Source organism: Cynocephalus volans, chromosome 1 (assembly GCF_027409185.1).
Source record: "Cynocephalus volans isolate mCynVol1 chromosome 1, mCynVol1.pri, whole genome shotgun sequence".
In the NCBI taxonomy this organism is placed as follows: Eukaryota; Metazoa; Chordata; class Mammalia; order Dermoptera; family Cynocephalidae; genus Cynocephalus; species Cynocephalus volans.
The window spans coordinates 56,542,229-56,565,159 of record NC_084460.1 but is presented as its reverse complement, the minus strand read 5'-3'; the positions used below and the strand labels follow the sequence as shown (position 1 = coordinate 56,565,159).

The following is a 22,931-nucleotide window of genomic DNA, read 5'->3' as shown; positions in this document are numbered from 1 at the left end:
AAGATGCAGTACTATTTTAAACCTTTTTGCTAAAAATTTTCCAGAGACTTCCTTTAAAGCTACTTTTATCCACACATGAAATATTGTCTCAGTGGATTGCTTAAATGCCCACGTTTTCGTATTGAGAGTCATTACTTAATATGTAATAAACCGTAGTGTTTGGAACTGAGTTTTTCAAATGAGTGGCTTTATTTATTACAACAGATAATACCGATAGACTTTAGTGCAATACAAAGTCACCTTCAATAAATACTGTTAATTGTGGATGTAAGTTTGTACACAAAAAGTAGGTAAATCAAACTAGACTTTTGTACAGAAGGGATACCGTATATTAAGTTCTTTATTTTTTGTTATACTGTAGCCAGTTATTAACCTGAAGGTTTAATATATCATTTTATTGGGATGATGTCATAGTCCTTACGCAAATGCTATGTAAACAAGTTGCTGAATATTCTTTATCTCATGGAATTGTACAAAACTTTTTATATGTACATCCTATATCCCTCTTGAATGTTGGGTTTACAATTGTATCAGGGCCTGTGTTTGAGGTATGCTAGCACAGATGAATGGACCATTGTCAATAGGCGTGGAGACAGAACAATCTGACAACGCGTGGTCAGGATGCTCTCAGAAGCCGTGCCTGGACGTAGCTAGCCCGTCGCACCGTCCGCTCCTTGCTATGTGAACACTGCTGATCCGGTGCCTTTCAGAACTTGGAGCTTCAGTCGTGGCTGCTGCTGTCTTGCTTCCTTAGGTTCTGTTTTAGGAGCTCCTGGGACCTGACTTTTCCCCGCCCCCTCCTAACACAGCTCCTTGGCAGGCTGAGGTGTCACAGATCCCCGGAGTCCCCTGAGCACCCACAGCACCAGGAAGGCCAGGATCACCGGGAAGCCCAGGCTCACCGTGGGCGCCATCGCGGCCATCCTTGCTGATGCCAGGCACGCCTTGCGGCCCTTGAGACAGATCAGGAAGGTGAGTTTAGATGCAGTAAGAATGGAAAATCAGTTGCACTTACATCCATTTAGCCTGCCGCCCAACTCTTTTCACTAGCTTATTCCAGAGCTCAGGAAGAGGCGGAGAGGCCCAGGCTGAGAGAACAGCGTGGGCATAGGCACGAGGGCCAGGGAAGGTGTGGCAGGTGCAATGAGCATTCCTCAGGGGCAGCAGCATGCTCTGACTTCAGGAGGGCTTGTTGGGTGCCGTGGAAGAACAGATTTGGGGGTGAGCAAGTGAGGAAGCAGGCTGCCTTGGGTGGGGGCAATGGGGCAGCTTTAGGGAATGGACTGGATGTGAGCAAGGGAGGAGCCAGCCGCCATGCACTGAGGCTGGGTGACAGAGTCCAGGCGGTGTTGTCATGGTCCAGCTGGAGGCTTTGTCCACCAGGAATGGCAACACTGACATGTTTAAGGCCACACAGGTGGGAAGATGCAGCAGGGGCCGAGGTGCCTGAGCATTTGCCCGTCGGGTGGAGGCAGAGCAAGGTCAGCAGAGGAGAACCCGGGGGTGTGGGGGCATGGGGGGGAGCTGGAGACGAGCCGTGGCCATCCACACGTGTTCGTTTTGTCAAAAGCAGGAGGCCCTAGACCAGAGGACGTGTGTGCACAGATGAGGGTGACCCCGAACAGAATCTTCAAGGAGGCCCACGGATTGGAACACAGCCGGGGGCCGGTCTTTGCTTGGGACAGTGGCGCTCCCTCCCTCCTTGACGAAGCATTTATTTTTGACATTAAAAAAAGGAAATATTCGATGTACGTGGGGTCAATTCAGAGAAAATTTCATTAGAATTTAACTGAAATAGATACTAAATAGCTTTAGTTAAATAGAACTTAACCAGACCTACATAGCTGGTACAGGAGAGTCTGGTTATTGGTTAAACTTTTACATACTAAAGCAGTTATTAAGAAAATTCCTAATCTTGCCTCTAAGAATGCTTTGCCAAGAGAAAAAGGTATTTCCTTTATAAGAAAATGAGACGTGTCATAACCCAACACTCCCCAGTAGAAAGACCTAACATGTTGGAAAAGATGCCAAACAAGAAAACCTTGGTGACGGCAATGGCCTCATACCTTGCAGGCCCTGGTCCCCGCCTGGTCCAGCCAGCCCCGGGCCCACTGAGCCCTTGTCTCCTCTGTCGCCCTGGTTTCCTGTCAGGAGGTGTTGGACATGGACATGTCGTTAGAGTGTCTGCTGCAACCACACCGGGACCACGTCTGATCCCACCTTTCTAACAGATAGGGTGCCTGCTTTTCCAAGCTTTTTACTGAAGCGGACCATTGAGAAAAGCGCAGACATCCACGTGCTGGGCTCGGTGGAGTCTGGGAGAAGAGCCCACGTGCACCGGTAGCCGGTGGCGTCAACACCATCTGCCCAACCGCTGGCAGACACGTGGGTGGTATTCCAGCTTCATTCAGAATATCTCTGCCTGTTAAACAGCTGAGTACTTACTTTGTAATCATATTTTCAATACGGTTTTTGACCCATGAGTTATCTAAGGATGTTTTAAATGTCTCTCTAATTGTGTTACTCAAATCCGACCTCTCTTTGTTTTAGTCTGTGTGGGCCACAGTTAGAGAGGTGTGCTAATATCTCCTGGTATTGATAGCAGATTTGTCCACATTGGCTTTGTGTGTTCTGAAGTTATGATATTAGAGGCATACTAGTTACTCTAGAATTATGTTCCTGGTAAATTGAGCCTTTTATTAAAACACTGACACCCTGTAAAGGCAAACAGCATTATTAGAGCTGGTCTGTTTTGCCTGATGTTAATTAATATCAGCAACACCAACTTTGTTTTGGTTGGTGTTTGTCAGTGTATCTTTTTCAATACTGCTACCTTCCAAAACTGATCAGCAGCACAGGCTTGATTAGCAGTACCAAGGTCACGAGGCGATTGCTGCTCACTCACACATTACACATTGGACCCCTGGCAGGGAACAGCACCTGTGGCCTTGGAGTTACAAGTAGCCTCCCCAGCGGGGCAGTGGACTTCCATGGCCTCTGATGCCCAGGGACTGACTTGACTGGCCCCAGTGCAGTGGACCTGACCTGCTGTGTCCTGCGGGGAGTGGGGTGCTCCTGCCCTGCACTGCTTTTTCAGGGAGGGGAGATGGAGGCACAGCCGTGACAGTAGCTCTGCTTGAGAGAGGACCTGCGGTAGGCCCTGCCGTGTCTGTATTGTCTCATTTAATTCCCACAGAAATCTCTGGTGTCCTGATGCCGCTTCGCTGATTAAGAGACTGAGGCACCAAGGGCCCCATCCAGGGAGTGACTCCCCCTGCACGACGTGCCCGTCTACAGGCAGGACATTGGAAAGCTCTGCAGCCCTGAAGGATGCATGGTGACTCCTTTGTGTGGCCTTTACTTTAACTTTGTCACACTGTTTTTCTGAGAACCAGTAAGGTGATCAATGCTCTTTTTGAATTTTATTTTCAAAGATTCCTATTTGAAGAAAATCTCATGTGACCTGTTTTGAAGACTGTGATCCCTCAGTGGCATTCCACTAGCATAGATGGCCCAAGAAGACTGCAACTTGAAGAAGTTTGCAAGAAAACCTGAGGCTATTTGGTGGCTAATCTGGGACAGATGTTGCACGTGGACAAGATGGATTTGACACAGTTGCCCTCTCGTGCTGAAATTCTTCAATCTCTAAGCATCTTAAGAATACATGGAACGATACTGCTAATTATGGAATGCTTTCACCTGCTAAAGCATATAAATTTAATCTCAGAGACAATAAAAGGAACTCACAGAAATTGTTTCCCTTAGAAACTTTTTTCTTAAGCTATTTTTGGGAAGCAGGAGATTATTTGGTCAGTAACTTGGAATCACCTGGAATGATGAGCATTAACGTCTTTGTTTGGGCCATAGGGCAGGCCGGCAGGATGCAGGTGGACTATGGTGGCAAACTTAAAAGTTTAAAATAAGCTAATTTTTTTTTTTTTCTGGCATTTGGTCAGTGTAGAGATCCGAAGCCTTGACGTGGGTGTTAGCACCACATTCTACCAACTGAACCAACTAGCCAGCCCAAAATAAGTTTTGAAGGCCATTTTGGAAAAGATCAGTGTCCACCAGCTCACACATGAGATTGTGTCATGCAGGTTACCCCGGGCACCTGGGACATCCCTGGCAGGTCAGCACGTCCTCCTGCACACGAGGACTCGCTGCCTGTGGTAGCAACAAGCCACAGCTAATGTTGGTGCCTCTCCCTAGTCCTTGAAATAGAAAGCATCTTGAATGTTATATTTTTGCCTTTTGCCACAGGAGTTTTCATACACTGCCAGTTCACACCGAGGCATGTGGTATTGAGTGTAAATGGGACTCCTGTTTATCCATTCCTCATGTTTTTATACACTCCCCACTGAATGCTGTTCTGACGGTATTTGAGAAAAATATCACATTTTTAAAAATGTCCTAGTTCTTGCGGGATTAATAAGAAATTAACAGTGCTAGGCCCCAAAGCATGAAGGGTCCCAGCCTTCCAGGAGTCCCCACTGAGGACACCTGACATACACCAGGAGCTGTATCTAGTAAAAGCTCCATCTCTTACTACATTTCCAGACAAGCGTGTGGACATTAAGACAAGGAAGTGGGGTCACTGAGGCATCTTAGGTTTGCATGTGAGACACGGATCTGCATGATCATGAGGCTGGTCAGGGCTGGAAAACCCATGAGCTCATGTTCAGGCGACTTTGAATGCTAACTTTCCCTCGTGTTCCGTCTCCTCCCTTGTCCTTCCAGAGGACAGCATCTCTGCAGGGAGGGGCGGGTTTCCGTAGTGTCCTGACATGGGGATGGTCTGGGGGTGTCGTGTGGCTGAGGGAGACCTGCCACAGAAGGGTGGCCGTGTCCTGGGGTCAGCTACTCACCTCTGGGTCCAGGGTCTCCCAGCTCCCCAGTGGGACCACGATATCCAGGGGGCCCTCGAGCACCAGGGTGACCGATGGAGCCTGGGGGACCTGGGGGCCCTGGTGGGCCTGCTGGACCTGGCCGACCGATGGCTCCCGGTGCCAAAGGCTTCCTCAGGTGAGCGGCTAATCCTGCTATTCGTTCTTTTGGAAAACAAGGGCAAAAGCATTTACCCCAGAGAGGATCACAGGAAGTGCACAGATGCAAAACACCAAAGCCTCTACACTGCCTTTCAGAAGGGAGTTTTCATTTCTGATTGAGAATGCTTTTAATTGCTTTGGGGTATGTAATAAATGCTGGGCTGAAGGATGAACCGCAGGGCTAGAAAAGAGAACCCCTTCAATGGGAGTGCCTTTGAATCCTGTGGATCAGAGGGAAAAGGTGTCCACTTGGGGGACATTCGGGAAACTGACCCTGCAAGCCGACAGTTAATTAGTTCTTTGTAATTGTTGCATTCAGCAGACACGTAGGATCTCTACTGTGCACCAGGCACGGTGTTGAATCCTGGGTGGGGGAACAAGCGAGCCCCATCCAGTACAGAGGACAGACGGACTGGCCACAGGAGCACGGACCTCCAAGGGCTAATAGGCAGGTGGGCCAACATGCAGCTCATTTTGTCTGGAAACTGCTGGGACCTGAGAGCAGGGATGGGGCGGCAGGCAAGGCCGTGCCTCGAGACACCTCCGACCCTGGTGACTTACCGCTTATCATTCCCCCACACAGCTCCCTGATGCGCTGCTCACTGGCATCTTTCCCCTGAAATTCACCCCATAAATTCGTCAGCACATGGGGTGGTATCTGGCAGCCTCTAAGGCACACCCACAATGACACTCCTCAAGGTAACTTTGATTTTAGGAAAAAACGTTCTAAATCCAGTAGAAGCCCGATGCCAACAGCACTGACTTGAGAGAAGAAAAGCAACGTACCGGAACTCCTGGTTTCCCCGTGATGCCAGGGATGCCCTGGACGCCCTGGAAGCCCAGGGGCCCGGGAGGGCCCGGGACGCCCTGGACACCACTGGTGCCGTTGGGACCCTGGATGCCTTTGGGGCCCAGCTCCCCTCGACTGCCAGACTGCAGAGAAACAGGATGAAGGTGGGTCAGAGGCGAGCCTCACCTGGGAGCTGGGAGCTGCCACCCAGCATGCAGACACAGCAAGCACTTGTATGATCTCAGGTCTGGGTGGTGCCCTGCAGGGCCCTGGTCACCCAGAGGCAGACAGGAAACCAACGGCCTCCTCTGAGTCTTGTCATTGGAACATCTGCCAGGCACTCACCTCTCCTTTTGGTCCGACAGGGCCACTGGGACCCTGTGAAGAGAAAGGCATGTGTCGTAATGACTGGCACAGCATGCTGTTGTTAGTGGGTAGGAAGGAGCGCCCAAGGAACAGTCTAGCACGTCACTAGCTGAGGATGAGTAAAAATCAAACCATCCACAAACCTACTATTTGATTACATCAAAATACTGACAGTGGTCCTTTCCTTTCATTTTCTAGGTACATTTTTCCACACTGCTGCGATCATATTAATCTATTGATTCTTTTTTTAAACGTATTTTCCCCGCACAGCATTTTCTCTGACACGTGTTCACTTTGTTCCCGTTCTTTTTTTCCCCACTATTATAAATAATGCCATCTCTGTCTAAAACTCTGGGCTCTTGTCCAGCTGGCCCTCAGGAATGCCCAGCCCGAGGTGTGTGAACAGGGACGCAGTCCTCACCAGACAGCAGATGGGCCAGGGGGGGCACGCCACACCCTGCTGAAGCCTGTAGGCGACCGTCATGTCGCCTCCCACACCTGACTCTTCCAGCAGCTGAGAGCAAAGGTTAGGTGCCCATGGTGGGGTTCCATCCCCCCAGTCCTAGCCCCCCACTCCCGTCAGCTTAGCAGTCAGGCGGGGCTGCTGCTTAGATTTCCAGGACCCCGTTTGACAAGGTTGTCTAAGAATTTGCCAAAATAAATAAAACACACACAATTGAGATTATTCTGGCTGGAGACATAGGAAGTCTACCAGGGATATAAAGGTTTTGCCAGAGACTAGGATCCCTGGGACTAAGGCATCTCTGTTTCACCCAGACACAAAGGAAAGACTTCATTCTAGAACTAAACACCCGGCCACGTGAAAGACAGAAAGACCTCCTTTCCCTCGAACCTTAGGATTGTTCCATGTCCGACACCTCCAGGAGAGAGTGAGTCTGTCTCTTGACTCAGTCAAGGATTTTATTTCTGCTTAACTGAGTTTTAGTTCTGTGGCAGCAGAGTCTTCAGTTAATCTCAACTGTGACTGATTCATGCCAAGAGGCCACAGGTAGGCTGACTTGCACAAGCAGTGTCACTGCACAAGGCACAGTGTAGAGAAGCCCACGCATCTGAGACTCTCCTGGGGAACAGACCGTCCTGTGTGTCTGCCAGGCCCCGCCCATATGCAGGAGGGACGGCCAACGGCCAGGGCCTCGGTGCCCAGGCGACCTGCACCTACCCACATGTTCTCTGTGGAGCTGCCCGTGCTTCTGTTGGGACCTGCAGATGTCGGCCTTGTCCACAGGATAGTCCCACCCCAGTGAAGAGTGCCCCCTCGCTTGTCAGTAACAGGTTAACTTCATCTCACTCACCCGTTCTCCTTTCTCCCCAGGAAGGCCATCGGAACCTGCAATGCCCTGAAATGATACACCCAAAGTTAAAAGAACTGTTCACGTGCCAACAGGGACTTCTCCGTGCCTCAAGCTACTTGCACACAAACCCTGGTGTGTGTGACGTTCATCCCCTGAGACTGAGGCCGGAAGTCTGGGGCCCAGAGACAGCTGTACAAGGACTATGCCTAGGGGTGGGGACCACAAAGGGAAGTCTCTTCTTTGCGTAACGAGGCTTTTCTGCCACCAGAACTTCCTCTGAGGTTAGATCTCTACATGCCTTGAGCAACACAGAAAGGGCCAGGTGCTGCCTGGAAGTCTAAGCGGCAACCACGGCCCCACCCACCCCCGGCCACTTCAGAGAGAGTGTCGCGAAGAGGAGCAGCAGTGCTTTCCCACTCTGCTTCTGCAACATGGGGCTCTTTCAAAAGTTAGTTTCCCAGGATGGCAGGGAACACACACACCCCTCTGAGGTCCCCATCGATGCCTCCCAGACCAGAGGCAGCTCCTGGTGCACCCACAGCCACATGGTGACTGGCTGGCGGCTCTTTGCACCCAGGAAGGCAGCTTGTACCATCCCTGCTCCCGGCTTTCGAGGCTGGGTGCCCAGAGCTGTTGTCACGGACAGGTGGGAGTGATGGGAGCTTACATGAGAGAACACGAAGGATGGAAGATGGAAGGAACAAGTAGACAGTCCACAAGCAGAAAGACCACTCTGCTCACCTGGTCTCCCTTGGGTCCTGTGGCACCTCCTGGGCCCTGGGGGCAGAGAGAAGGTTCTGGATAAGAGCAATCACAGGTGTCAGGCCCCTGCATGCGTTGGTAGGGTACAAAGGGCCTGCTGTGACAGCCAGCTCCGTCCCTGACCCAGCACAGTCCCAAATGCCAGACTCGTGTTCCTGCATCATTGGGGTCAGCACTTGGCACACTGCTCTGCACCTGCGCGACCCACTTTCCCTACAGAACCGCCGCACCATCTGCAGCGCCAGTCACCTTATGTGAGCATCTCTGTGCACATGTCCTGGGATAGTTTCGTCACTGTAGAGTTGCCGAGTCAAAGGTCCAAAAGCTCATGTTAATCGTCTCCCATTGGATTGTGAAATCAGGGATGTGTCTGGGAATTTCTAGGAACCCCCCCGCCCTTAAAAAATGTCCATTTGTTCAAATAGCAGCATAAATGAGAATCTGCCCAGAGAGCAGAGAAGCATGAGACTCCCTATGATGGAAAGAAAAGCCAGGCAGGAGCCCCACCCCCAGGACAGGCACAGTGCGCAGCAGTTGGGGTGGGTGTCCAGCCTCGCCATCTCTCAGAGGCCCTGCAGTTGTTGGCACATCCCCCAACCCCTGGAATGTCCTGCCCAAGGGCTAATAAAGGGCCCACTGTGGGGTGGCGGTCTCTATGCCCCCAGATGCCTGCCTAGAATGAAGGGGTGTCTGGGACAGCAGCTTCTGGACCTCCCTTGTGTCTGTAGTGACATCCTGAGCCTTCCTGGGGCTCTGTCCCTTCCCAGTGGGGGCAGCCAAGACAGGCACATGGGGTTCCCACGTGGCCAGGGCCCAGACCAGACCCACAGCATCTTCCTGGGTGGTTGGAGGCCTTGGCCCACCAGGCAGCTGGGGTTCTGGCAAGCCACACAGCCCCTGTGCCCTGGACCCACAGGATCCAAATGCTGTGGCTGTACCACTGTCTGGAACACCAGTTTCCAAACTTGTTTTAAAGCCATGTGACTCTGCCTTAGCTGGCGACTGACAGGTGGACTTGGTGTGGGCTGGAGCACTGCCTCTCCCCCATCCTGATTGCTGGGCACCAACTGTGTGCCCTTTGCGCCTGCTGAGCCTCCACGTGGGGATGGACACAGAGTGGCCGTGACTTCTGGAGCCCCTTCTCACCCACAAGAAAAGCTGCATGGAATGACGGAGGTACCACAGGGCCTGTGCTTGGGCTGCTGTCCCCACTGCACAGCTGTGCAGGCAGCAGACTCAGGGAGCGGCCACTGCTGCTGTGGCACCATGTGGAGCCATGGGCCATCTCCTCTCTGTCTGTCTTGTGGGACTATGGGGGATGGGGGCAATGGGGGGTAGGTCACTTACCCGGTCACCCATGTCACCTCGGAGGCCTTGGGGGCCCGGAAGGCCAGGCTCTCCCATGCTGCCCTTCTGGCCCTGTGGAAAAGGTCCCAGCTCATCAGTGCACATGGGGCAGCCCAGACAGGACCCCTCCCCTGCCTGGCCTGGCCCACCTGGGCTCCCTGCCCTTAGCCTGGGCATGCTGGTCACTGCACAGGCCCAAACCCTCAGCCCCACCTTACCCACCTGGAAGCCGCGGATGCCAGGGGCCCCAGGAGGGCCTTGCGGGCCAAGGGCCCCCTGAAGGACAAAGTGAGGTATGAGAGGATGTGCTGAGGTTTGAGGAGAGAGCCTCTGAGGTCTGGGGAGGGAGCCCTAGAGGCCAACTTGCCTCCCCGTCGGTGGTGGGGGATCACAGGAGCTGGTCCTGAGCCACCTGGTCAAGTTGCTGGGACACCACCTTCGGGGTGCAACTGAGTGATCTCAAGCTCAGACGTGCCCACAGGCCAGACTCGGTGCCAGGCACTGATGCCCCTGCCTCCCTGGCCTGTGGCTGGTGCCATCATTACCTTGGTCTGCGGGTGGGGCACGAGGCTTAGGGAGCTCCTGTTGTGTTTCCTGGGGTCTGAGTCTGGGCCTTAGTACAAAGGTCTCAGGGACAGGAGAGTTCAGTCCTGGCCCCCACTGCCTCCCATATGCTCGGCTTCTGTGGGCCCAGCCTGTCAATGCACCCAAATGCCATCCCACCTTGCTCAGAACTGGGGCTACCTGCTGGCGGCTCAGTGCCCACCCCCCACCCAGAGCCCGTATCCCCCACTCACCGCAGAGCCCCTGTGGCCAGCCTCACCGCGCTCCCCGGGCATGCCAGTGTCTCCCTACAGGGAGGGGAAGGGGAACGTGAGAGCAGGTCTCGGGGGGTTGTGGTAAGGGGAGGGCTGTGGATACTCACAGGCATGCCTGGTTCTCCCGAGGGGCCAGCCTCACCCAGCTCCCCAGCTCTGCCCTACAGAAGAAGGGACAGCCTGAGCACCACCTGCGTCCCCTCTGCCCGACACAGGGTGCTGCCTCCCCACCCCTACCCAGAGAGGAAACAGCCACGTACCAGTTCTCCCTTCTCGCCTTTGGACCCTGCACGTCCAGGGAGTCCCTGCCAAGATAGAGCTCAGGTCAGGCTGATGAGTCTATGCAGTGTGCACACAGGGAGCAGCCCACGGGAACAGCCCACAGGGAGCAGCCCACAGGAACCGCATACGGGGAGCAGCCCAGGGGAACAGCCCACCAGGAGTCACACATGACAGCATTCATGGGGCAGAGAAAGAGCACCCCAAAGGGCAGGGCTGGCTTCTCCCAGTGGGCTCTGACAGCTTCCCTGGCCTTGGTGCAGAGTTTGCTGCAGCGTCCAGGGGTGGGCACACGCACATTCGCACATGTCCCATGCATGTACATGAGCACACATGTGTGACCAAAACAGGCATGGACCACAGGCACCCACTCGGTGCCAGGGGCTATGACAGACCCTGATGGGCACAGTCCCCAGAACCACCCGCAGGAGGCCGGCCTGACAGTGACCAACCCCCAGCCCACGACCACCCAGCAGAGAGAAGTGGTGACCCAGCAGCCAGCCCCTGCCCAACACTCACCGGCAGCCCGTTGGGGCCCTTCTCTCCAGGGGCGCCATTGCGACCGGCCTCTCCCTGGAGAACAGTGATTGGGGTGAGAAGAGAAGAGGGACACTGAGGCCTCAGGGGGCTGCACTCCTCCCAGCCCCTCCCATCATACTACCAGCCCCCTTTCTAGCAGGCCGCCTACCAGGACCAACCTTCTCTCCATGGAGCCCTGGCATGCCGTCCCGGCCATCCTTGCCTGGCATGCCCTGGGGAAAAGGGGCAGCATGAGGCCTGTAGGGAGCCACTCCTCTCCCCTTCCTCTGTAGTCCTATCCCCTCGGGGCAGCCCCCTTCCCATCCCTCAAAACTGGCTCTGCCCTTCTGAACCCCTGGGCAGTTGACTGTGGTTTCATGACTGAGGTGGCCACATGGCAGCCCACACTGCCCTCCGTGCCCACGCTGGTGAGGAGATGCGGGCATTTTCCCAGATGCTGCAAAGGGCCCCCAGAGAAGTTCAGTTGTAACCCATCTTATAGGTGGGGAAACTGAGGCTTGGGAGCCAGGACTTGGGCCAGACCCACCTAGGCCTACACTATTTTTAACCTTAGGGCATGGCTGAGTGCTGGGAAAGTGGCAGGAGGCCCATTTCCCTGCATTTGGTCCCTCAGCCCTGAGTCCTCCAGGCCATCCTGCACATGGAGGGACCCCCAGGCATCCACTGTCCAGGGCCGGGGGTGGGAAGAGGTCGGGAGAGGAGATGGCGACTTGGGAGGGACCGGAGGGGAACACGGGTCAGTGCTGAGGGGTGGGCACACAGCAGGGAGCCAGGGTGCCAAGCGCACTGCAGCAGCCAAGATACTCACCGGCTCTCCAGCCAGCCCAGCCACTCCAGGGATTCCTTTGGGACCAGGTCTGCCCTAAGGGACACACAGTGACAGATGTGGCCACTATTAGGGCCATGAAGAATCTCCTCAGACTTCCTCACTAGTCCCCGGGCTGGCCCCACCGGAGCTGCACCCACGCCCACTGCTCTCTGGACTCTAGGTGCCATGCTTCAGGCGGGGGCGGCTGCACTGGCTGATCCCAGCCACCTGGGAAAAGGCTCAGTCCAATCCCCCAGGGCCTGCTGGTGCATGGGCAATGCTGCGGCCTCGCACAGCTGCTCCTAGGGGCTCCGGCTGCCAGGGCTCTGTGCAGAGGAAGCCAGGTCAGTTTGGAAGCTGCCACAGGCAAACACCAGTTTGGGGATGGTCACTTCTGTTCATTTCATGAGACGCTTAACTGTCTCGACTTTGCTTGCTTAATCCGAGAACTGTTTTCTCTCTTATTCCTGTTTTGCAGCATGGCAGCCTTGGCACAGCAGAAGCCACTCTGTCCAGGGCCCCACAACCAGGATTCGAACCTGGGAGTCTGGTCCTAGGACCCCTGCCTAGACCGCTTGCTGCTGGCCACTGTGGAGAGGGCTGAAGGGCTCCCACGTGGGCTTTGGGAGAACAGCCTGGGGTAGGGAGAGTGCTGGGGGCCCCTCCAGGGCCAGGACCCCTTGTGTCTAGAGGCCCACCCAAACTCCCCGCCACAGGGAGCCCTCAAGTCCCCCAGCAGGTGTTTTCTGTGTGTCCTTCCACCCCCAACACCAGTCAGGAATAGATCAGGTTCTTCTACACAAGGACCCAGAGAATCAGTTTCTCTATCACTTACCAAGTCACCCTTGGGGCCACGGAATCCCTCTGGGCCCCTCTCGCCTCTGTCACCCTGGAAATAACAGGGGGGCAGGGACAGAGTTAATAATACAGAGAAGGTGGAAGAGCTGGACCAAGGAATGGCTGAGCCCCCTTCAGCCCTCTGGAAGTGGTTGCCAGACTGAGGGTCATGGAAGTCAGAGGGATGACAGTGACACCTCACTTCATGTCCAGAGCGAGAAAGGAGGCAAATCTCCCACAAAGGAGGGGCTCCTTAGGTAACGTGCCCCCTGTGCCACTCCTCAGCTGTACCACCCCCAGGTGTGTCAAATCCCAGGTGTGCTACCCCAGGTGTGCCAACCCCCAGGTGTGCCATACCTCCAGGTGTGCCACCCACACACGCCACAGGCCCCAGGTGTGCCCACAGGACAGCTCAGCCTGGTGCAAGGCCAGTGGCACCCAGTGGGGCTGGGGAGGCCCCTGAGTGAAGCAGGTAGAAAGGCGGGGAGGCCCGAGCCTGCGTGGGGCCCACTCTCTACCCCAGATGCACACTCACCACCTTCCCAGGTACTCCTGGGATCCCGGGGGGCCCTCGGAAACCAATGGGACCCTGCAGAAGAGAGGGGCATGTGCACTCTTCTTGTCTGAAGCCTGGCTGCATCCTCCCAGTGACCCAGCTCCATCAGGAGAGGCCCTGCCACAAGTACCCCCTGCCTCTTGGACTCCCCAGCAGGTCCCTCTAATAAGCCCCCCATGGTCCCCAAACCCTCCCCCATTCCTCTTTTGGGCCTAACCACAAAAACCCTCAAAGAAGTCCAGTTTTTGGAGCATGTGTGGGGGCAAGTCTCTGTGAAAATGCTTAGCCAGCCCTCTCCCATGTCCCCTGTGTGGACAGGACCCAGAGGGAGGCTGGCTGCCAAAGAGCTCACTCATGGGCCAATCTGAAGTCTGGAGGTGGGGACAAGCCCAGACCCCCAATACCTGGGCTGACCTCGGGCTGCCCCACAGCCCTCCAAGGGACCAGAAGGACTTACCCGGTCCCCAGGGGGCCCAAGTGGCCCCGGCAGTCCTTGTAATCCCCGGGGGCCCTGTCAGGAGAGAGCTGGAGATGTAGGGCCAGGCTACACCCCCACCCCAGGAGCCACCGAGAGGCCCTGGCTCTGGAGTGCACCTGGAAGCCCCAGTGTCTTTCCTAGAAACCCTTAGCCTCAGCTCAGTCCCCTCCAAGAGAGGGGGCTTCCAGGCTTGGGTCAGTAGCCTTGAAAGGGGCAGGACCCCAGCCTCGCTGTGCCCTATACCTGGGTGTTGGCTGACCATCGCTGCAGCCTGAGCTGACCCCCATTGGGCGCTGTCTCAGGGGTTCCCATCCTATTATCCCCGCCCCTCCCTGGCCTCACCTGCAGCCCCACAGTGCCTGGGACGCCAGGGGGTCCAGGGGGGCCGCGGTCACCCTGCAATGGAAACAAAGAATGTGGTGGTAAGCAGATTCAGTCTGCCTTTCTACAACCTTCTGTTGCCTGCTGGTGCCCCTACCAAGCCCAAGCACATCACAGCTGAGCCTTGGGGGTTGGGTGAGGGGGTCACTTGCCCACCAATCCAGAGAGGCCACAGGGGTCATGGTGGCCTCACTACTGCCTGGGCTTGGTCTGTGATCTCTGTTCTGCAAGGCCCCCAGCGCTTCCCAGGTTCCTCCTCTGGCCAGATGGTGTCCCCTCTGGTCACTCCTGCTATGCTAAAGGGCATTCCAGACCACCTTGTCCCCAGCCTGTAGGTGAGTGGCCCACTCCACGGGCAGTGGCCACAGGATGAGGGGGGTCAGGGGCAGCCGGGACACTTTGGGCTAAAGCCATGTCCTCACGGGCCCCCCCCCCCCACACACACACCAGGGAGCTTCCATGGTGAGGTCAGGGGGGGAGGGTCTGTCCAGAGACCCTGCCCCAAATCACCCAGCTCTGACTGACCAGCCAGGCTCTGTCTGGGATGTGTGCACAGCAGATGCCCATCAGGCTGTGCCCTGAAGCAATGCCCCCTCCCTGCGCCCCAGGCCCCCAGCCCCCTTCCCTGGCCATCGACTCCTGAGTCAGCAGCCGGCAGTTTACCTTCTCGCCATCTTTGCCCACTTCTCCCTGCTCCCCTTTGTAGCCAGTGGGGCCCTGAAAGCAAACATGGGCATCACAGCCCCACCCAGACCCTCAGACACCCCTCCTCCAAGCAGCACTGGACTGAGGCCTGTGTGGCCAGTCAGCCCAGGACCCAGGCACTGCAACACTGCAGAGTTCAGGACTACAGGCCTGGCCCAGATGGGGAAGCCGAGGCTGGGAGGCACTGGGACCCACCTGAGGGCTCTCAGCGGAAAGGAGGGGGCCTGGAGCCAGCTCTCCCGTATGCCCTCCCTCTCAGCCTCCTCTGACCCCCACAACCCAGTCCTAGCCTGGCCATACCAGGTCCCAGGTGTCCCTGGGGTGTTGAAACCGCTTCCTCCTGTGACAACCCTGGATACAGGGCCAGGCTTTCTGCCGCCCCATCCACCCCAGTCTCGCAGCCCCTGTGAGGGCCGGGCTGCCTCCTGCCCAATGTGGAGGTGTGCTCAGGTCCAAGCCACCCTGAGGCCACTCACCTTGAACCCTGGCATTCCTGGAGGTCCGGGAGGGCCTGGTGGGCAGATGGCTGGGCACTGTTGGGAAACAGAGTGATCAGACTCCTCCCAGCCACAGGAAGCAGGACCCCAACGCAGAGGTGAGCACACAGAGGGGCCTAAGCAGGAGGGGGCCGCATTCAGTGCTGGCCATGGGCTGTGGCGGGGGATGCCCCCCTCACAGCCAGCTCTGATTTCTTAGCCCTGCAGTGGATGGTGGGTTTCAAAGCAGCTATTCACACGGTGGCCGCTGCCTCCACAAAGGGGCCTTCATCTCCGGCCCAGCAGCCACCTCAGAGGGGGAGCTGCTTGGGCAGAGTATGCTTGGGGCGGTGCAGGCCACAGACCTGCCACTCCATGCCGGAGGCCCAGCCCGCGCCAGAGGCCCGGGGAATCCAGGGAAGACACGGAGATTTCTAGATTGTTCTATGGCTGAACGGGCAGGCTGGGTGGGGGTGTACAGTCAGCACCGCACACCTCACCCCGGCCCGGCCCACCCTCCTTATCCTGAAAGACCCCAGGCCCTCCTGTCTGCGATTGCATGGGGCGAGGGGAGGATTGAGGAAGTGGCCACGGGGTCAAATCAAACCTGGTTGGATTTTTTTCCTTCAAAAACCCAGAACCTCCCACGGACATGAGGTGCTGACCGACAGTCCAACAGCTGCACAAGAGCAGGAGTGGGTCTGGGGCCTCCCAAGTCGCTCTTTACACGCAAGTGACGAGGCTCAAAGATCAAGATAGAAATGAGTCCCGGGCTCTAGCATGGAGCTTTCTGTGACGAGGGACATGTCCTGCCCTGCCTAGTGTGGTCGCTGCCTGCCAACTACAGCTCAGCACCGTGGAGACGTGGCTCATGCCAAGGAGGAGCTGAGTTTCCACGTGATGCAGTTGCAACTCAGGTCATGTTGCCCCTTGGGGCTGAAGCTTCATGAGAGACAGCATGGTCCAGACTGCGGTGGCAGCAGGGTGGGGGAGGCCCAGGCTCTCTGCTAGCACAGGTCACCCCAGGAGTCCCTGAGCTGCCTTCCTGCCCATGTGGAATAAGCTCCCTCCGGTGGAACGCTGTGTCAGAGGGTCTTGGAGGTGCTAACTCAAGCTGGACTCCTCCCCCAAGGCAGGTACCCCCAGCCCCTTCACAAACAGTGCAAGTACCCACCTGAAGGTCAGTAGCGCCTTCGGGGAGGACCCCTGGCTGTCCCTGGAACACAGAGAGAAGCTGACATCCACCTGCCCTCCCGTCCGCCTGCACACACCGCCACTCACCCACTCTCTGACCACAGCCTCCCCCATCCACCAAGGCTCTAGGGGACCCTTCATCCCATCCCCCAAGTGGCCAGTGCTGGGTGCAGCTGGCCCATCCGTGAGGCATGTGACGAAGACAGAAGCTACCTGTCCTTGGGCTGAGATGGCCATGGGGGCCTGAGCCCTGACCAACCCCAAGTCAGCCGACCAGCCAGAGCTGCTGGCTCCTACTCCCTGTCTGTTCCTGCCCAAGTGTCCCCTTGTGAGCATGCAGCCTGGGGAGGGGGGTACAGGGGGGTGTCCATGCCTGGCACTCCCTGGAGCCCCTTCCCAGTACTTACAGGGGGTCCAGGAGGTCCTGGGGGGCCAGGGAGGCCTGGGAGTCCAGAGGGTCCCTGGGGGTGATTATGACTTAGAGCAGGACTGGAGCCCACCTCAATGAGGTGACCAGCTACTCCCAAAGAGGAGGACACTCCTGGCTCCCTTCTGCCTCCCCTAGCCCATGGACAGACATCCTTGGCTGACGTCTGTCCTTTTCCTTAAATCATTAGCTAGGACTCTGTCAACACCCAAGAAAGGGGAGTAGGACATGAGAAGGAGGGAGGGGAGAAGGGGAGGGGGGAGGGAACCCCTGGGGTACAGGTGAGCCTGCTCTGAGGGGGTGGGGGAAGGTATGGGGCAGCCACTCACCGGGGGGCCACGGAGGCCAATCCCACCTGGGAGGCCACTCACTCCTGCCTCTCCCTGGAGGAAGGTGAAGAAGTAAGAAGTGGGGGGTCTGCACCCAATGAGCCTGCAGGACCCCAGGAGGATACCCCAGGGCCACTGCTGCTGGGTGCTCAGGTCACTGCCCCCAAGAAGCCCTGTCCCAGCCACAGTTGGGATATCCCAGCCCAGGTTTGCTCTGGGTGTTCGGGCAGCTCTGGGAACTCGCATGCTTGGGTGGAACACAAGCGCTGTCAGTACTCACAGGGGGTCCGGGGAGGCCTTTGCCCTGCAAGGACAAGCGTGGGGGGTCAGAGCTTGCTGGACACAGGATGGGGTTGGTCCCACCTCCCCCAAGAAGGTTCAGGGGGGTCCTGGGGGAAGAATGGCTCAAGGATGGGCATCTGTCCCCCCTGGGGAGATAGAGCACAGCCCAGACAGGGTCCTGGGACCCCAGACCAGGGACCAGCCCCCAGGTGCAGCTGCAGAGGGGGCAGCAGAGGAGAGGGCCAGGATGGCCCCAGGGGCCTCTGGAGATCACCCGCCCTGGCCAGACCCTCTGGCTCCTCAAATTCCTATGGAGAGGAGAAGACGGTACTCACCCCGAGCCCAGGCGGCCCCGGGGGTCCCAGACTTCCCTGTGGGAGGAAAACGGGTGTCAGGGTGGACTGGGCCCAGGAACCTGCCTCTGCAAACCTGTCCTGTTCCCTGAAGTCTAAGCCTATGACTCCTCCAAGGAGAGGAAGGGGTGATGGAAACCCCCTCAACAGAGGACTGCGGCCCAGGACAAGGATCTCTGATGCCTGGAAGGCTGGGAAGGACCCTTCACCAGCAATCCTGGCACATAGCAGTGACCCTAAATGCCCGTCTCCCTCAGGAAGCCCCCCAATAACCAACCTGCAGGGGCTGCTGAGACCTCAGGCCTCAGCCCACGCCATGGAGCCCCAGAACCTTGGGCAGCTGGACCCCAGCCCCTGTCTTCCCGCTGCCTGCAGCTCTCACATCCATGACAGCTTCCTTGGACCGAGGAGGGAGCGCACACTTGTCCTTGCCCTGGAGGCCAGAGGTTCCCCCCCAGAAAGCCTGAGACCAGCCCACCCGCAGGCCCCTGGACACCAATGGACTTGGCTGGCTGGCAGCTATTTCTCTCCATTGTTTTCAACTCAGAATCCTCCTCATGGCTGGAGCACCCCCAAGGGCAGGGCTGTGTCCCATGTCCTCCCAACCTGACCTTCCTGCCCTCTGCAATGCCGTGCGCCCGGGACCAGCAGCACCTGCTGGTGCCAGCCACGTCCCACAAGGGGGAAGGAAAGAGAACGCTGGGCTTGGTTTTGTAATCCCAAGCCACGAGAGGAGAAAGCCATCCAAAATGGGGTGCTGGTGAGTCAAGCAGTAGGATTCAATGGACAATGGTAGGCTAGGTGATGATGGCCCCCTGGTGGTGATGCCCCAGGGCCATGGGAACTCCGAAGAGGAGGGGGGCACATGGGGCTGGTCACTGCCCCCCAACTGCACCAGCTCTCCCTGCCACAGTCTGAGTGCCAGAACAACTGGCCAGATGTGGGTGTGGGCCAGGGCACCAGCCAGTGGGCACCCTGCACCTGCCTGACCCCCCACCCCCCCACCCCCCTGCAGGGGCCTAGCCAGTCCCCACCGGGGCAGCCGCTCGCCCTCACAACTGCCAGCTCCACCGCCTTGAGGATGCAGGACATTCCACCTGGCCACCCCCTGGATGGGGGACCTCACCTCTAAACTGAAGCCACCGGACACGGGCAGGCACTTACCCGTTCTCCAGGGGCACCCTTAGGTCCAGGGGGTCCATCCCGTCCAGTCAGGCCCTGGGGAGAGAGGCAGAGAGAGGGCTTGAGGGGCCACATGGGAAACCGTGTTTCCCCCAGGAACAAAACAAGCTGTTTTCTTTGCTAAAACCCTTTCTTAACTAAAGAGTTCAGAGAACTGGAGAAGACCCTTGGGTCTGGCACCTTCCTCTCTTGGCCCTGTCCACCATCCACTTGGTGTGCCCAGAGGCTCCAGGGGATGAGGGGGCAACTAGTGAGGACCCAGCAACGGGGGGGCTTCCGCCAGAGTTGGGTTCTGAGGGGACGAACCCATTAGGACCAGGCAGCTCACTTCTCAGACCCGAGGCCCAGTCCTAACGAAGCTTTGGTGGTGCAGGGGCCAGGCAGTGGTGGGCAGAGGAGCCTGATAATAGGCATTTGTTCCTGGAGTAGTGAGAGCTGGCAAGGCTTCCACTCCATTGCGGGCTGGCTCTGTCCTCTGCCAGACGCCAGCAGGGTCTGGGATGAAGGCCAAGGGACCCCTGTTGGAGACTTCTGGATGCTTCCATCAGGACTGGGTTTCCCGCTTGAGCAGGCCCAGCTGGAGAACAGCAATTAAAACCTGGCTCCTGCACTGGGCCAGGAGGGGGCCCCTTGAGGCAGGAGGGGACAGACGGGGGGAGGGGCGCTGGCGCACTCACGTCCACGCCCGGCAGTCCCGGCAGCCCAGCCTCTCCTGGTTTCCCCGGCTTCCCTGGGGCCCCTTTCGGTCCCTGTGCAGGAGGAAAGGGCAGAGGTGTGAGGGAGGGGTCTGGGCCCTGAGCCTTGACCTTCAGCAAGGAAGAAAGGTGTTTCCCATCCCAGACACCACCCAGCCACCTGAGGTGGCCCCCTCCCTCCAGAGGCCCAGCCCTCCCTGACATCCAGCAGACCCCGACCCAGCTGGGGCACACCTGCCCTGCCTGCCCAATCCTTGCTGGCCCCGAGAAGGCTGTCCCACCCCAGCCCTGGGTCACGCCTGTAGGACGTTCACTTGGTCCCTTTGGCCTCCCCAGCTAAGGGCCAGCAGGTCCCTCTATGGGCCCAGACAGTGCTCTGAGCCCCAGGACCCTGAATCCCTGGAGCTGCACGAGGTGAGGGACCAGGATACAACTCCAGAAGGTACTGTCCCCTTTCCCTGGCCTGTCTGGGCACTGGTCCAAAGAAAGCTTCAAAGCCATACCCTGCCCAGAGACACACGGAGTCCTGTACACTGCCCTCCTACCCATCCTGGCTCTGGCCCCTGCGCTGAGCCTGCCGAGGCCTCCCCTCAGGTGACCGAGGGCCCAGCATGGCGAGACAGGGAATCAATAACTCTCTGTTCTGTGTCCACCCCTCCCATCCAGACTGCAAAGGGGCTGCCCACCCCCACAGCCGGGGACACTCACCAGGGGCCCAGGTAGACCTGGAGGACCAACTTCTCCCTGCAGAGGAGATGCCCACATGTGATCCCGGAAAGTAAGGGTCCCCTGAAAATCCCATCCCAGGGGAGCAGAGCGGGGCTGGCCTCCAAGACACCCTGGAGAACTGGTCCGGGGAGAAAAAGTGAGGCCCCGAGGCCTCTTTGTCCATACCTAGGAGGTGCCCTCCTCTCTACAGCCAGCACTAGGGGAAAGGGTGAACTAGACAGACTGGGGCTCAGCCCGTGAAGGGCCCACATAGCATTTGGGGACACAAACCCCCAGAAATGATGGGAATGGGGCACGAAGCCCTGCCCCTGCACTGCCTGAGAGCATTAGCAAGCAGGCTGCAGGCGCCAGTGCCAAGAGGCCTCTGCCCCATCTGCTCAGAGGGGCAGCTCACCCCCCCAACCATGTTCTCCAGGAAGGTACCTGCGCCCCTCATCCTCCATTGAAGGTCACTAGGCCTGAAATCCTTTAACCGAGACCTTGAGGCCGGGTTTTAAGTGCGAGCCCTGGTGCCCAGGTACCCAAACCCAACAGAAGGAGCACAGGCAGGCCAAGGGCCCGGGCCACCTGGCCCAGAGTCCAATGTAGCCATCCTGAGCAACAGCACTGTGGCAGCAGAGAGAGGCTCAGGCCATCCAGCCAGGCTGGGCACTGGGGACTTGGAGGGTGCCTGAGGGTGGCTGTGCATGCTCTTGACACAGCCCTCCACTGCACCCACCCAGGGACCACAAGGGAACACCACGGGTGAGGACAGGCCCTGGAGAGGGCCCCTGCCCTTCCTGGGAGTAGCTGGATGGGGGAGGGTTTCACCACTGCAGGATTTCAGGTGCCTCCCATATTGTTTGGGCCACACCTGGCCTGGGACACCCATGGTGGATGCCATGTCTGGGGCTGAGTGAGCCCCTGAGCCCCCTGCAAGGAAAGCTCCAGCCCCCAACAAGACCTACAGTCTCCATCCACCCAGAGGGACATGCCCCACACCCTCTCAGAGCCCCTGGGCACCAGGCCCCAGGATACAAAAGCACAGGCCCCTCAGGGGACCTAGAGACACACGCTTCAGTCACCACATTTCTGGCCTCAGGACCACCATGTAACCCAGCCCCCATTTGCAATCCCTGCGGGGTCTGCCCCAAGTAGGGACAAGGATCATCTTTGTCCAGTTTCTCTTCCCACAACGGACCCTGTGGTCGCCCAACTCTGGGAGGTGGGACTTGTTTTTTTCTCCATCTGGCCTGGGGGCTCAGGGAGGCTGGGACCAGAGCTAGAGCCTCAGGGAACCCTCCCCAGCCCTCCCCAGACCCCACACTCACATCAATGCCATCCTTGCCTGGCTTTCCCGGTGGCCCTTGTGGCCCAGGGGGGCCTGGGGGTCCCACGTTCTGAAATCGAGAAAAGTCATTAGGGAGCGACCCCCTCTCCCAGCGAGTCCCTCTTGCTCTGGGGTCTGCTCCACCAAGTGCCCCCTCTTTCGGTCCCAGAGGCCCACGACTCCCGCCCGCCTCAGAGACCCCCAAAGCCTGGGGTCACACGGAACCCGGCGCCGGCCGCACTTTATCCACCGCTCCGCGGGGCCAGGAGTGGCAGCGCTCAGCCCGCAGGGAGCCGCTGGGAACAAAGGCGACATTGTGCGTCCGAGCGGCGACAGCAGCGCGGGCGGCGGTTGGACCCCGGCCCGGGAGGACGAGGCGGCCGCCCGGGCTCATCCCTGGAGCGTCCCAGCCTCCGCGGGGCTCGACCGTTCGACCGCGACTCCATGGCCCGGAGGCGAGGCGGCGTCCGGGCTCCGCGGCCAGCCGGGGGCCGCCGTCGGCCTCTCCCGGCCCGCGCTCACCTGCGCTGCGGCGGCTGCCAGCAGCGGGCCCAGCAGCAGCAGCAGGGCCGGGGCGCGCGCTCGGGCCATGTCTGCGCGGCGTCTGAGCGGCGGACGCGGTGGCCGCTCGGTGGCGGCGGCCGGGGGAGGGGCAGGCCCGCCCCCGCCCCGCCCCCGAACACAAGCCCCCGTTCAGCCGGGCCCACCTGGGCGGGCGGGCGCTTCTGCGGGGGAGAAGACCAGAGGCGTGTCTTGGCCACCCTCCTCGTTGAAATTACCCTGGAACTGGAGAGTCGCTCCACACCCTCGAGCAGAAAAGAAAGACGCTCTTTTCCCCTCCTGCTCCGCGGCCGGGCGCGCAGCGGGGGAGAACCGGGCCCTGAAAGGCTCCTTTCAAGAAGGGGCTGGAGGAGAAGGCCCAGTCCCAGA

At 58.2% G+C, this 22,931-nt stretch overlaps 1 protein-coding gene across 1 annotated transcript; it reads right to left on the bottom strand.

Moving 5' to 3' along the window:
* Nucleotides 1-401: 401 nt before the first annotated feature.
* COL9A3 (collagen type IX alpha 3 chain) lies at nt 402-22,592 on the bottom strand. Its single transcript, XM_063105663.1, has 32 exons — nt 22,524-22,592; nt 22,003-22,071; nt 20,672-20,707; nt 19,946-20,017; nt 19,251-19,304; nt 18,069-18,104; nt 17,732-17,755; nt 17,452-17,505; nt 17,103-17,156; nt 16,676-16,717; nt 15,502-15,558; nt 14,984-15,037; nt 14,282-14,335; nt 13,919-13,972; nt 13,441-13,494; nt 12,904-12,957; nt 12,069-12,122; nt 11,419-11,472; nt 11,240-11,293; nt 10,702-10,746; nt 10,549-10,602; nt 10,421-10,474; nt 9,846-9,899; nt 9,624-9,695; nt 8,256-8,291; nt 7,515-7,559; nt 6,181-6,213; nt 5,832-5,978; nt 5,607-5,661; nt 4,866-5,048; nt 2,067-2,144; nt 402-953 (listed from the first exon to the last, which is right to left on the bottom strand). The coding sequence occupies exons 1-32, from the start codon at nt 22,590-22,592 to the stop codon at nt 763-765; spliced, it is 2,046 nt and encodes a 681-aa protein (XP_062961733.1). The 3' UTR covers nt 402-762.
* Between the last annotated feature and the right edge of the window lie 339 nt (nt 22,593-22,931).

Excerpts from the sequence above, each read along its gene's own strand:
- COL9A3 (XM_063105663.1), bottom strand. The coding sequence starts at position 22,592 with ATGGCCCGAGCGCGCGCCCCGGCCCTGCTGCTGCTGCTGGGCCCGCTG. Across the intron at positions 11,294-11,418 it reads CAGGGCTCCATGGAGAGAAG|GGAGAGGCCGGTCGCAATGG; the intron begins GTTGGTCCTGGT and ends ACTGTTCTCCAG. Across the intron at positions 10,747-11,239 it reads AGGGCCCCAACGGGCTGCCG|GGACTCCCTGGACGTGCAGG; the intron begins GTGAGTGTTGGG and ends CTATCTTGGCAG.